General features: G+C 37.3%; 1 protein-coding gene across 4 annotated transcripts in view; it reads left to right on the plus strand.

Annotated features, from left to right (window-relative positions):
• The window catches only part of LOC120625389 (nucleolar protein 4), a 174,666-nt gene that overhangs the window by 84,890 nt on the left and 74,615 nt on the right, over nucleotides 1–15,161 (plus strand). For all 4 annotated transcript variants that reach the window (XM_039892434.1, XM_039892451.1, XM_039892442.1 and 1 more), the window contains exons 2-3: nucleotides 3,497–3,631; nucleotides 5,110–5,931. In XM_039892434.1, the coding sequence (XP_039748368.1) occupies nucleotides 3,497–3,631; nucleotides 5,110–5,931 (957 nt within the window). The remainder of the gene's footprint in view (nucleotides 1–3,496; nucleotides 3,632–5,109; nucleotides 5,932–15,161) is intronic.

The following is a 15,161-nucleotide window of genomic DNA, read 5'->3' on the forward strand; positions in this document are numbered from 1 at the left end:
ACCAGAAACGTCGATATTTTCCCGCCTTACAACTCTGTTTAATGACGATGCCATTATGTTCAAGAACTGATAACGTTTACCTATCCATATACTAATATTATAAATTCGGTAGTTAGGTACCTACTTTGCGTTTTACCTTTTCACTTCAAAGTCAGTAAGCAAAGTTCAGCGACAAACTTGCGCTAAGCCCCAGTATTCCAGGGCCTACGGCGGCTAAACGTGATACAAAATAACTGATCATCATCATCGTCATCATTAACCAATTACCGACCAACTGGCACGTTTCTCCTCTCGAAATGAGGAGAGATGAGGCCCTTGCCCACTAAGCTGGCCAAGTGTGGATTCGTATTCTTCACACGTCCTAGAGAAATCCCAGGCATACAAATATCCACAAGATCTTTTCCTTCACCATTAAAACAAGTGATATTTAATCGTTTGAATTAAAAACTCATTCAGGAAAATAAGGCCAGAGCCGAATCCGAAGCCTTACCCAATAGGCTATCTCTGCCTAACAAGAAATAAAAAGATCTATTATAGACTCACGCAGTATACCTACCGATTTTGTGTAAAGAAAAAATACAAGGCCTGAGGGCCGGGGCTCGGGGTAAATCAACAAACAGAGAAACGCACGTGTCATCATCATCATCATCACATCAACCCATTACTGGCCCAATACAGAGCATGGGTCTTCTCCCACAATGAGAAGGGGTTAAGTCTATTGTCCACCACGCTGGCCTTGCGCATTGGTGGACTCCACACGCGTTTGAGAACATTATGTAGAACCCTCAGGCAGGTCTCCTCACGATATTTTTCTTCGCTGTTAAAGCAAGTGATCTTTAATTACTTAAAACGCACATAACTTAGAAAAGTTAAAGGTGCGTCCTGGGATTCGAACTCGGCCCGCGAAAGGTTAATCGTTACGCTTAACCGATCATGATGTTTGCAAAAAGACACCACCATGTCGGTACTTTGCTGTGTTTTATAGTGACAAATGTCACAGAAAATCATACAGAGTGATTTTAGGGCTCATTATAGGCTCAACTGCACTCTCGGGACTATCTAAAGAAAACATCCCTTATTTGCTGTTTTTTATGGTACAACTTTGTACTTTTTTTCTTCAGTAAGAAATACTTTAATTTACAACCAAATTATTTTAGTTGTGCCACTATCAAAGAAAATTAGCGATGTAGTCTGGTGTCCCTATTGATATTTTACCGATCAATGCAAAATTTTTCTCTCACTGTAATAACTTTTATCAAAAAAACTGACTAGGGCAAAAAAATTTAACACGCGGAATTTTTAATTATTGCCGTTACAAACGCGGACGAAGTCAATGGCGAATAGCTAGTTGATATTATTAGTAGAAATGGCATTGCATCTACCTAAATTTATAGACGAATGCAGACGGAAATCGTTCCAAGTGACCGAGGTGCCACCTGTTGCGCCAATATTTGATGTTGCTCCGCACTTAGTATATACCTACCTACTGATCTTCCAACGCAGGTATATTAACTTCACTTATTTTATTCTTCTTTTTTTTTAGTTTTATTTATACGGCGGCAAAGGGGCTGTGATTCCCGCCCTGGAGATTATCTGGCCCAAATGTGTACAGCGCTAATGCGGTCAGTCAGACTTTTGGGCCGGGAGTTACCAGGGGGGCTTTTTTGACGAAGCGTCATTGTATTATTATTAAAATTGATATGATCCTTATAATAAACTGTATATTATAATTTGATGTACGGAAATTAATTTTGCAATGATAAAAGTTAATTGATATAATATATCTATTGAGTCTTATCTTGATATATGTAGGTATATCAATTGATATTCTTGTCTTCTGAACTAAATATTGTGGAGATTAATGTTTACCTTGGCAACACGTAGCGAAAAACTTAGATTGTTCTGAATAATTTAGAGTGTTTCCCAAAATGGCAACCTCTCTAAAGTTGGGGAAATCCCCTTGAACTTACTTGATTGATTAAATATTGGGTAGAAGCAGGCATTACTTCGCGGAAATCAATGATAGATATATTATGAAAATTAAGCTTAATTTGCGAAAAGCAGGAGAATCTGTATGTTTTTTATTTATAATTTCTTCAATCCTTATACTCCACACCAAACAGATCGTCGGCAATGTACGCGAATGAGCATCCTCAGGAGATGTTGGCTTTACAATGAATAGTTGTCTTAACAATTATTATTACTGCCTCGATAGCTTTCTGAAGACTGATCACGAGTGTGTTTCTTCGGTACATGGTTGAAAATGCAGTGTACTCCGGAAATTGGGCTAGCTCTACATGGGGAAGTCTCTTTGGGAAGTCGCTTATAAGAGAGGTCGGGCTTACCCTGTTAGCTTAGTGGTAGGTAGGTAGTTATGGCAGTTAAATTAAACCTATAATCTCTATGTGAAATTGTTACGCAGCACGTCTTTGACTATATTTGTGTGGTATCTTAGAATCTATAATCTCTTCTACATATCTTATAATCTCACCAATATCAAGCTTTCGAAAAAAAAACCAGAAATTACAAATTCCCAAACTGTTGTAGTGTGTTTATAAGTGCAGAGACATCACCTTAAAATCACATCATACCACTGCGCAATCGAGGTCGACAAAACATATACGTGTAAATTATAATATGTAGGTACACACAGTAATTAAAGTCCACCAGGGACATCGACGCCGTAATCATATCTCGACGAGTGCTAATTATACCGCGTCACGGTCAGCCGCCCGACCCGTCATTCGCGATCCCGTCCCGACCAGTGACCGCTGCAGATTATCGCATCCCGGGACCTTTGTGCCGCTCAAAGCGCCTCATACAAAGTATAGGTACCCTTTTTTATACGAGAGGGTGTTGAGCTATGCCCTTAATAGGTAGGTAGCAAAAAAATTTGCTGCCGATCATATACTGCACATTTTTTTTATTCCACTACAAGTTAGCACTTGAGTGCATTACACGGTGGTAAGTTACCATCAGTAACGGGCTTACCTGTTTGGGGGTTTGGCGGTTATACTAAAGTCATACCCCTAATCGGTTCTTTCACGATCGCTTGACGGCACTTCTTGGGCGGTAGGGTGGCTAACTAACTAACTAACTAGCCGGGCAGACGAATCTTTCCGCCAGGCCCAGACCGGAGAAAATTACGATATTATAAATCACTTAGTTGCCCCTGCCGGAGATTAAAAGCACTTCTGTGCTGACTGCTGTGTCTGTGTTCAGAGGTCGTCAAATTTTCACATTTGAAAATATTTATATACATACAGTTATTTACTTAATTTTATCTTGGTCGTGTTATAAAATAAAAGTTTATATACCTTATGATTTCTGCCACTAGCGGCATCTATTGTCGAATAGAGAAACTACTTAGTAAAAGTTTTAATCTACTGCATACTAGGTGGCATTGTAAAAATATTGTGTTTCAAGTTCAAGTCATTTCCGATAGCAGACATAGTATTTGAAATTTTGTTTTTATAATCTTGTTTCATTGTTTCAGAATGCGGCGAACCAGGAACCAGTGTATAGGAAAGTGGCAATTGTTGAAAACTTCTTTGATATAATTTACACTGTTCACGTTGAACTAGAAGGGAGACCCGGAAAGCATGCAGGACAAAAACGAACATACAGAACAGTAAGTACAAAATCTAATTAAACTATTATTGTATGTTGTTTAAAATGTATGCAATATCATCATGTAAATGTTTTCTTTTATATAAACATTTATATGGCTGCCATCTAGCGGTTGTCCTGGAAAGTCGATTCCTGTTACAAACTGAACCTTTTGAGTTAGCATTGCAGGACAACGCGACGCGGTGTAACATTATACTGTCGTTCTACTTCAAAGATATTCCGATAGATGGCACGAGTATGCTAAAGAAGTTGAGATAATATTAAGATAAGCTAAACTTTGTCTTGTGGATAACTTCTAAGGAACTAAGTTGATTTCGAGAGTTTTTTTGGCTTTGTTACTCAAAATCTCCCTATTACTCTTAAATATCGATATATATAATAAAAGTAGTTTTAGATAGAGGACGGACGTGGTAAATCACTTAATAAATCAAATATTATAATATTTTAGTAAACAGTTTAGTTACGTACCTATACAGTTTAGTCACCTACTTGTAATGAATTGGCAATGGCCCGGACATATAAAATATGGTTCTTGAGTCCTGCATACCATAATATAGGTAATTATGATTCTAAATACCATATTTATATTATAGGGGAAAAAATCAAAATGGGCTCCATAAGAACGATCTTTTGTAACGTCAAGTCTGCCTGTTTATCTATATCTCGCGAGATAAAAGACCGTCTGTGCCTGTAGTGGAAACCATGATGATAAATAGTACATATATAAACAGTAGTAGTACATAAATAGTAATAGTAGGATTATAGCTTTTTGTGATAGACTTCGTTCGTGCTAAGCAACGTGACTGGTTCTGTAATTACAGGCACTTGAGGCTTATCATTTGCGCCTCAGGTTAATGGTCATAGATAAATAAATAATAAATAAAATAAATAAATATACTACGACAATACACACATCGCCATCTAGCCCCAAAGTAAGCGTAGCTTGTGTTATGGGTACTAAGATGACTGATGAATATTATTATGAATAATATACATAAATACTTAGAATATAAATATGGCGATTTGTAGTCGTGTTCCTTGCCAGCCCTGCGAAGTGTTGCTCGGCTACTGTGTTGCAGGGCTAGCACGGGCGGGAGATAAAAATTATATCCCCCGATTATATCCCCCGGCAAGGGATATAATGAACGTGCCCACCTGCTAAATCACTGGAACATGGAATAGGAGAAGTTTACCCCCCGTTTATTAATACACATATGTTATTTGGATATTATTTCCACTTGTGCGCCAGTGTTTTGAGAGTTGATAAAGCTGTGGGAGAACATAAATTTAAATCCTTTCCCCGGGGATGTAATTGTCTCCTGCCCATGCTCGCCGTGCAGGTGGGCCGGGGACAATTACATTATGGCCGGGCCATCTGCTTGGTGCGTCAAGAATAACCTACCATTGGAAAAAGATGGTAGCTTACCTACCAAAGCTCAATTATAACAATGCCGCTCATTTATATTTTTTTGTCTGCAGATAACAGAAACCTACGCTTTCCTCCCTCGAGAAGCGGTCACGCGATTCCTGACCGGTTGCGCAGAATGTGCACGGCGACCGCGCAGTGCATCACCACCTCCTCTGCCGACACCCTCACCATCACCCACCAGGCACCCCACCTACCTCCCGTTTATACCCCACTGCGCTCCAGACTACAGAAATTGGGAATCAGAAATTGATGCAGCACAAAACTACTCTTACGAACCGAAATTCGACTACACCGACCTACAGCCACTCAAAAAAATTGAAAGTCCAAAACCCGTTGAAGAAGAAGAACCAACTTACATTGAACTTACGTCCAAGAATAGTTTTGACGCTACCACACTTTACAATAGAAGTTCATTAGAACCTTTCAGAGAAGAGGAACCGGTAAGAACTGATCCTGAAATAGATAAAGACGATAGTGTTATTGACGTAGAAGATGTTCAGTCGAGTCCACCTCCTTTAATTGAAAAGAAAGAAGAAGACAATACAGAGAAAAGCCCCAAACAACATAACAAAGCAAAAGAAGATGATGTTGTCGAAAAGACTGAGAGTAAACGAAATAAAAAGTACAATCCACTTGATGTTGCGAATTTGACTTCAAAAGATCCTCCAAAATCCAGATCACCCCCAAGGAAGAAGCTGTTACCTGCCAGCTTTGACTTTCCCCATTCCTATGGGAGATTACCAAAACCCTGGCGGCCTGATGGAGGTGTATTTTATGGTGATGATATTGACTTTAGTGTGCCAATTACCACGGCGTATTTGAAACATATGCGGAGCATGGGGTACCAGGATCGAGTTGATTTGGAAAATAAGGTAAGTGGAACTCCAAAAAAGTTATCTATTATTGACATAAATATTATGAGACCTGACTTTCTTCTTAAAGCAAAATGAAAATTATCGTGCAAAAACTTATTCAGTAAAATTTACCAATATCACAACCTAAATACTTACCTTACTTATATACTTATACTTACAAGAAGCCTTAGCATCCGTCAGAGAGAAAAATACCCCCCCCCCCCAGGCCCCAAGCGCAAATATTAACGAAAATAGAAATATTATACACATAGTGAAAAAAATCTGTTGGTATATTCCAAAACATTTTCATACCCTTCAAAGTTACGAGAGAGATTTTAAGTAGATTTAGATTAGAAATGGCTAGGCTAAAATGTAGACCTTATCTAGGTATTACTGAAAAATTCAAATAGTAATATGAAGGGTACCTTGCGAAATATATTTGTGGAAGCTACCAAACCTTTATTTTTATTAAACTTATCTTTGGTGAAAGAAAACACACCGCTAAGCTTGCTGTGTGATGCAAAGACAGCGAGGCAGTCGCTCGTTAAAGTAGAAGAAGAAATACTTTGCTTTTTTAACAGTAACGGCATGTCTAATATATTTCCAAACGTTGTATAAATTAACCACATACATGTTTAGTACATATATAGTATATGAATGTTAATACATATTGAAGAGAGTTTCCAAATCATAACAAGGGGTACAGAATTTCTCCACAAAGCGCGTTTGCGGGTCGAACAGACCGCCGGCTTTAGCATTAGTTCAGAAAGTTTAAGCTAGGGTTAAACCCGTCCGCGCATTATGTTTTCGTTAAATATTTGTATAGAAAAATACTTTTTGCGGTTTCTAAACTGAAAAGGGTACTGGGATTTTCTGTTGATGTTTCGAAAATCTACCTGTATTTAGAATTATTCGCTCATTCATATCTATAAACATCGAAATGTTTACATATGTACATTTTGATTTTATCCCTGAAGTTTCCATGAAGCGGCGTTTAGTCGTGATAATTTATTTGAGTATATATTTCTTGTGATAGGCTATCATTACTACTGCCAGATGTTTTATTTCTTTTAATGTTCTTGACAGATTGCTCTTCGTCACACTAAGTCAACATTGCTCGTCGTTATTCAAAAATTCCCACTTCTTTTACATTTTTTAATGGTCTCGGAGGTATATAAATGTGAAGAGTTTGATGTTTAAATGCGCTACCGCCAGGAACTACCAGTCAGATTTAAAAAAAAAAATGCATTAGATAGCTTTTTAATGGGTGAAACCAGCTTTAGATAATAAATTGTTATATTTCAAATATTTTTTTATGCAGATGATGCGTAATTTGCAGTTAAAATTTATAAGGGTTTCCTGATTTAGATTAGGTGTGTAGCTAATTGTAGAAAACTTTGATCAATTATCTAGTACTTCCTTATATCGATGGAATTATCACAATACATCTTTTATAGGTAGGTACACCGGTTCAAATTGCCGAACCAGGTTTAAATTACCCAGCCAGCAAGATGACAAATAGTCAGATTGAAAGAATGTGTAAGGATTTGGGAAAGTTTTAGAATTCATCCTACCAGGACATGAGGATTTATAGGCGGTCGTACCTGACAAGTAACCGTGCGACGTTCGCAACGGCCCTTGCGACCGATTGATTCAGAATGTGCCACACAAAGGCGCGTTACGCCATAATCGGGCGCCGCATCTTTTCTAACTCATTTTTCTCGCTCGAGGCGAGGGCGTAGGGTGGTGGGGTACGGTTTCATCAGAGGGGGCGTCACGGCATTAGACAAGACACAAAAACGATGCCCGGCGGAGAACTGAGAAAGTAGAATTTCTGATGGTTTTTTGCTGTAGGTTTTCGTTACGAATACGGTAGTGTTTATATAAAATATTGGTCCTGCAAATTATGTGAAATTATATTTTAGGAAATATTTAATATAAAATAGCTACGTAAATATTTTGTAAAATTATTATGTTGTTTGGTTAACAAACATTATTACTAGAACCTCTGTTTGGAACTGCCCAGCAATCACACTTTGCATAAAGGGTAACGAGGGAGCTTGATTTACACTTCTTATCTTTCTACAATCCTCTTTAAATTGGCATTTGTTAAATGCGATGAAGATCAAGCGGTAACCAAAGTTAAACATGATAAAATGATAAGTTCCAATAAAAACAAAAACGAGGCACATTAAACGTAGCCAAAAAATCAATAACCTAAATTCATTAAAATGTTAAAACCTCTTATAGAAACGGTACATTAATCACAAACATTAAACCCTCTACAGTAATATTGTAGAGTTTAGGTCCGACCTTTTCCGTAGAGCCGTCCCGAAGGGTCAGTCAGACCGTAAGAGGGTATGGTCCCTTCGACCCCCAAAAGTGCCTCTTCCCCCCGTCGTACTGCGACTTGTAAGATTGATTGGGGCTCCTTCAGTCCATTGCTGGCCCCCCTGTGGGATATTCGACCCTCCCTCCTTTTTTCTCGGATACGAGGACGCGGATTTAGGGAGACTGGATGGATTAAGCACTAGAGGCGTAGCCTGAAAACTTCTGTAAATACACCGATGGGGAATTGTTGTTTACAACTGAAAGTACTTTTCGATAAATAGGCTTAATAATTTACCCCAGAGAGGAATGTTAGATATCTGTCGTATCCTAAATTATATAAAAATATATATCAATTGCCGTAAGCATGCCTCACGAATCTCGTGCCTCGAAAATGGCTCGATCGATTTGAACACATTTCGTTCCTTTGCTCGCCTTGACGAAAAAGAAAACAACTAAAGGAAAAGCCGACAAATCTAAATTAGATTTAGTAATTTTGTATACGAATTGGCATCTTCAATAGATGGCGTGGCATTCTTTAGGTGGTACAAAGTTCACCAGTAGTGCTGAGTTGAGATCCCACCGCTGGAGTCCACGAAATAATTATCTCTACCCATTATTTCATCTTATCTTATAAAAATGGGACATTAAAATGGTAGTCATAATTAAAGATCGCGCATGTTAGGTATTTACTAAATATAGAAAAATCATTATTGATGCTATCATAAAGGTGACGACTACTGACAGATTATTTTATTCTTATTCAATTTTATTATTATTCAGATAAAGACAAATGCGTTATAGTGAGAAAGTTTGCAAAAAATCATTGAGTAGTTTTACTTTTGTGTCATTTAAGGACTATAACGTCTATACCACATCTAGGGGCTATATATACGCACCCACCCTCTTTTTTCCTACAGGGGCTGTTAATAACACGAGCGGCTATTTTATTCGTCCGCCAGCACTTGCGGCGTGTGACGGCTTTGATGTCAGAGATTAGAAGTTTGTTTAATTCTGGCTCAGTATGTTGTTGTACGTACAATTGGTGCGTTTGATGTGAATTGTTTCAGCTTGGAATAACGTAGGTTTTGATAATCGTTTGACAGTTTAGTCTGCATTCTGCGCCCACATAAAAGATGTTTTTTATTTGGTAAAGTTTTTACCAGATATATAATATTTTAAGGATGAAATACACATTTTCTAGTGTACATATGTAAGATAGAACTTATGTTAATCAAAATACAACTTTGGCTGTCATGCAAAATGAAAAATTTACATTAACTCAATAAACATCTCAGTTATTCAATATTAAAGTATTTTATTTGCTTGTTTAATGGTAAGTAACCTTACATCTGTTCTCGAAAAATGTTATGTTGTTAGTACGTATATAGAAAATTTTCATCCATATCTCACATAAATAGCCACCCACTTTTTCCGTACAGATTGATAGATTTATTACGCATAAATGCATCACGGCCGACCTTGAACGATGACATAATTAAGTTTAGTCCCCTAGTTCCTGCGACCGTCGCGTTTCGATAACAAGGGGGTCCCTACAAACCCCATTCGCATTTGTAGGGTTATTTGTCAAAAATGACTTATGATTTATCAAGGTATAGTTGTTAAGAGTATTTATGGAATGAAGTCGTCTCGGCATCTTTAACATGTTTTCATTCAATTAAAGAAAGGTTATGAAATCATATGTTTAGAGTGCTTACACGCGTCCTTCAAAAACTGAAATTAGATTATATCAGTTTTTTGAGTTTATCAAGTTGATTTTTAAATATTTCGGTGAACCGCGGACGCAAAAGAGGAGTGTTACCTATTTATTATATTAATGAGGGGTAATAAGTATAAGCTTTGTTGGACAGTTCGTCGTGTAGATTGTCTGTCTTGTCATATTCCAGAATGTTTCGTCCTTGTATTATTTTAACCTACAATTTATTAAATTTATGTATTTTAAAGAAAAACGGCAGATGGCAGAAAGAAAATACTTTCGAACCTCAGGACGAGTGAAAAAAATGTTTTTACATTCTGTTTAGATAAGATTCGATTTTTATTTATTTGGGACAGAATACAATTACATGTTACAACAATAACTCTAAAGAAAAAAAAATGGTGTTAATATGTAATCTATAACACTATCAACATAATATTGTAAGGAACAGTAGGGCGACACGATGTAGATACAAGTAACACTTATGACAGGAAATATTAACTTTTGGGTACCTAAAGTACCTAATCAAAAATTAAAATTAACTGTCATAGCAAGTTAATGCAAAAATCTCTAGTGCTACCTACTAAAAATAGAAACAAAAAAAATACATAACATAAGAATAGAAAAACTAATTGATTGATTGACATAAAAGAAAAGATAGAAAGAAAACACACATTTAAATTAGAAGACTAAATTACTAATCAGAGAAAATAATATTTATAAATATTGATTAAGAACTCGGCAATAATACGAATATTTCAATTAGCTTGAAGAGCTTTGTTAATAGTTCTTTTGTAGCTACCTTCAGACAGAATGAAGAAGTCAATGTTTGATTTATTTATTTTCTATTTAGGTTAGCTTAACAGTTTTCAATAGTTCAACCTCAAAATTTCTCTATGGAATCCCAATACTTAAAAGAAAATTAAAATTAGCTATGATGCTTATTGCAATAAATAAGTACACTGATTAGGATTTTTGCTAATTGATTACATATTTTATTTAAACTAGGTTAAAAACCAACTTAACGTATAACCTTAAATACCTAGAATGCAGGCAGGCATTTCCATTCCAAGCAACAAGGCAGATCTTTGCGCAAAAATCGTTTTAGCCTGGGAGGTATATACCAGATGGTGTATCGTTTTAGACTGAAATTTTCACATCTAGACCTAAAATTGTGAGTGGGTGAGTAGGGAACGAATTCGATCTACCTTAAGGACTGGGTGGATGAGTCTCTTCATTTACCCTACTTACCACTACCAGGCGAGCATAGCGTATTGAGAATTTTAACGGAATTAGTCGCGAGCCGCCTGCTAGGCGCCGCAGTTACTCACCGCACGTACAACCTTCCACCAAATGCTGTTACCCTAATGCTCTTAATTCTTATTCTACTACACATAGAGACTATTATTCTTTTTGATGTTACTGAGTACGCAAAGGAGTAGGTACGAGCAAGTGGTTGAGATGTTGCCTACTGTACTGAGAGTTGTGGGAAGGAACCACCCACCTCCACACCTAGTTTTAGCGTCTGGTGACTCGTGAGGTGTCTACACGCATCAGAATTAACCAACCGAAAGTAAGGGTAGCCTGTTTTCCCTGTTTAATAATAGCTTTAGCGTTCACTTAAATTATATTAAACAGGTTGACAAGAACATTGTAAAAGGACACTTTGCATAACCTCGGTATTAAAATTTCGTTGAGTAGAACCCAAAATATTACATAATTCAGTGGATTTATGCGTACTTATTATCACAATAAATTTGTAATTATTGGAATTGCTGTTATTGGCTGAATTGAAAATGGTACCTACATATGGTCGAAGTGCTTAACAGAACAACAGTCAGATAATAAGAAAGTCGAACGACATCGATCGTATGACGCTATTATTATCACAATCGGCCTACGGATGAAACTTGAACCTTCTCTAAAACTCATTTTACATAACAAAACACAGTAAAATTAAAAATACATGATTTGCAGTCAAATAACTAGTTGGCAACCTTTGGGCTTTTCACAAATTGTGACTTCAAAGTTAGATACATATATTTTAAGACTGGTCAAATCAACTGTTCCCACGCGATTCTTTAAAATCCTCAATAAACGCTGACGAAGTCGCGAGCACAAGTTAGTTTTTTTCACAAACTACTATACTTCTATACATAAATATGTTTCTAGTAAACGTAGGTAAAGACGACGAAAAGGGAGACGGACGGCATAAAAGATGTTTAAAACCTATTAGTAAATAGGTGGTCTTTACCTCTAATTATATCAACGAGTACGTTACCATTTGACCTACTTAGGAACCCCTCACGCATGAACCTGTGGGACTGTAGGGTAGTCATTACTATTGCTACAATACCTACTGATATCTTTTTAATACTTTCTGGTATTTACTAGAATATGGTTAGAGGTAGGTAGGTACTTGGCAATTTATAATCGAAATCCAACCGTATTTTGTAACATGATTTCGAAGGTTATTGATCTTTATTTATTTAGTTTTATTTTTTTAATTCCGCTACAAGTTAGCCCTTGACCGCAATCTTACCTGGTGGTAAGTAATGATGTCTGAGATGGTAGTGGGCTAACCTGTTAGGGAGTATATTACTAATCGTACCGGAACACTAAATCGCTTAGTGGCACGGCTTCGGGAAGTTATTGGATACTTTATTGAAAATTGATTTTGTCTGCAAATTAACAAGTTTAAGTTAATGCCCAGATTCTCCAACCATTTGGCAGTCTGAGCAGGGAGATCAAAAAGGTCGTTGGGCAATCCCAAAGTTTTAATAATGTTTTAAAACACGTTTATTATATTTTAATTTACTAAACAGTTGATTAGCTTCTTAATAAAAAGGTTACTTGGAAGTAGTCAGCTCCACTTTCATGATCAAACAAGACATAAAAATAGAAAGAAAAGAAGACAAAAAAAGAGGATTTGCCCTACAAACTACAGACAGTCAGACTACATTTCAAAAGTACCTACTAATAACTTTATAAGTAAGAACTTTTAAAACTAAATTAATAAACTATCAGTAGTACAGTAGTTAATAAACACGGAATGAGTTTGAATTTACCCGGTTATACCTAACTCCTAAACGGTGAGTAGCGACATATTAAATGAAAGCTCCTAAATAGTTTAAATATTTTGAATTTACGCGCACGAAAGCAGCTTTGTTTTTCTTTACCAATGGCTCAATGTCGTTAGAATTTGTTTAAGTTATGTAAGTTATTTTTTCATAAAAAACTTATCAGAGAATGCTTTTTTTTATTCCACTACAAGTGATGATGCAGTCTAGGATGGCAGCAGGCTAACATGTTACTTGTTAGGGGGTATGCCAGTTATACAACACCATGAGAAGCGGTGATAGCGCAGTGGGTTCAGCTCGACATCCCTTTCGGGGGCCGAGTTCGAATTTCGCACGCACCTCTAACTTTTCGATGTGCGTTTTAAGTAATTAAAAACATCACTTGCTTCGACGTTGAAGAAAAATATTTTTAGGAAACCTGTATGTCTGAGAGTCTACATTATGTTCTCAAAGGTATGTGGTGTCCACCAATCCGCACTGGGCCAGCGTGGTGGACTACGGCCTTAAACCCTTCTCATTGTGAAAGATGACTTAATGACACTTAATCCCCCACCTTAACGGTATGTATGTGTCGGTAGGGTGGTAACGAGCCTCGGCAGAAGCCTACCACAAGACTAATCCAGAATTTTGATCCCCTGCCGGGAATCGAATCCTTGACCTCCAAATTAACGCAACGCAAGGGACGTCGTCAAAAGATTGAAGGGCTAAGAGCACAAATTAGTGCCTTAAAGCTTATATAGTTTATTGATTTGAGTTAATGTTGTAGTGTGACCGGTAGAATAACTTGTGTACCTACGTGTGGAACAGGCATTAGTCCTAAAGAAAAATATTTTTTAAGTCACGTTAAAACCGCTCCGTGATTAGGTCGACATGTCACGAAGGGCGATTTCTATGCTTATGGTTGCATGGGGCTTATTTACTGTATAACTAGCCCTAATGTACTCTGACCTAGTTAGCTTTGAGACCGTTTAGATTTTTTTGTTGTTGACTCATTCGTTTCCCTTTTACATTTATATGTTTTATGCGACTAAAGTAAGTAAGCTATATACTTTTTATTTTTTGTTAAATTTTCAACAAGGTGTTAAAGCAATTTCTTACGTTACGGGTGCCGGGATGAATCCCAAGCAAACGAGGAATTTTAGAGAAACTCACGAGCGTAGCAAGGGTGTTGCATTCAGAACCCTGAGTGAAACGAGGGTTTTAGGGGCGCCCAAAACGACGGCAGTTTTAACCCTGAGTTGAATCCGCTACTTTTTAAACTTCGCGAGGCAATTAAATCAAGTTTTGGGTAATTTTTACGATATATGTTTCGCATCTTACAGGTTATGGTGAATGACAGGAACGCCATCATACGTTAGAGCGAGATAGCAATAGTATAATGAACAGATTTTATACAGTTACGTCGTGCGCGATGTTCCCATTCAAATAATAAAAGCCCCTAGGGACTCCTGTACAACATTACGTACCCGCGAAGCTTATAGGATGTACTGACATACTTGACCTTTCAATACTAGGCCATTTAATGAGGCATTGTCGAGCGAGTGGTGTGAAAAACTCTTTACGTTATCAAGATAATAGACAGAACCGTTACTGACCACCACCACCAGCAAAACGTCATTTAACTATATGAACTTTTGCTGGTGGTGGTGAAGCATAAGTGGTCATTCGTGGGACATATAATTCATGGATAGATCATAGCGTTGGACATTGAGGTTTAAGGTTTTGGAGTGGTGACTGCGTGAGCACCAGAAAACGAAGCATTGGTAGACCTACCAGTAAGCTTATGGAAGGAAAACATAAAATGAGTCGCAGGGAGCCGCAACAATATGAAACTTAAAAAAACCTTGCAAAAAAAACCTATATCCAGCAATGGAGTCCGGCGGGGTCCACCTCCTTGGGGGCCGACCTACGTTGCAGCTTATATCCCCCGAATAAGCAAAGCAAAGTTACCTCCACCATGCAGTAAACTTCATAAAATAATCACTTAATATTTAAAGGCCTTAAAAGTTAATTAAACGGTACGACCTGAACCTACGTCGCGCATAGTGAATTTTATAAGTCGAGGTAACAAGCGCGCATAAAGTACGGGGAGTACTTATTTGCCAGAACAAATAGCACCGCAC

The sequence above is a fragment of the Pararge aegeria genome, chromosome 1 (genome assembly GCF_905163445.1).
Source record: "Pararge aegeria chromosome 1, ilParAegt1.1, whole genome shotgun sequence".
Taxonomy (NCBI): domain Eukaryota; kingdom Metazoa; phylum Arthropoda; class Insecta; order Lepidoptera; family Nymphalidae; genus Pararge; species Pararge aegeria.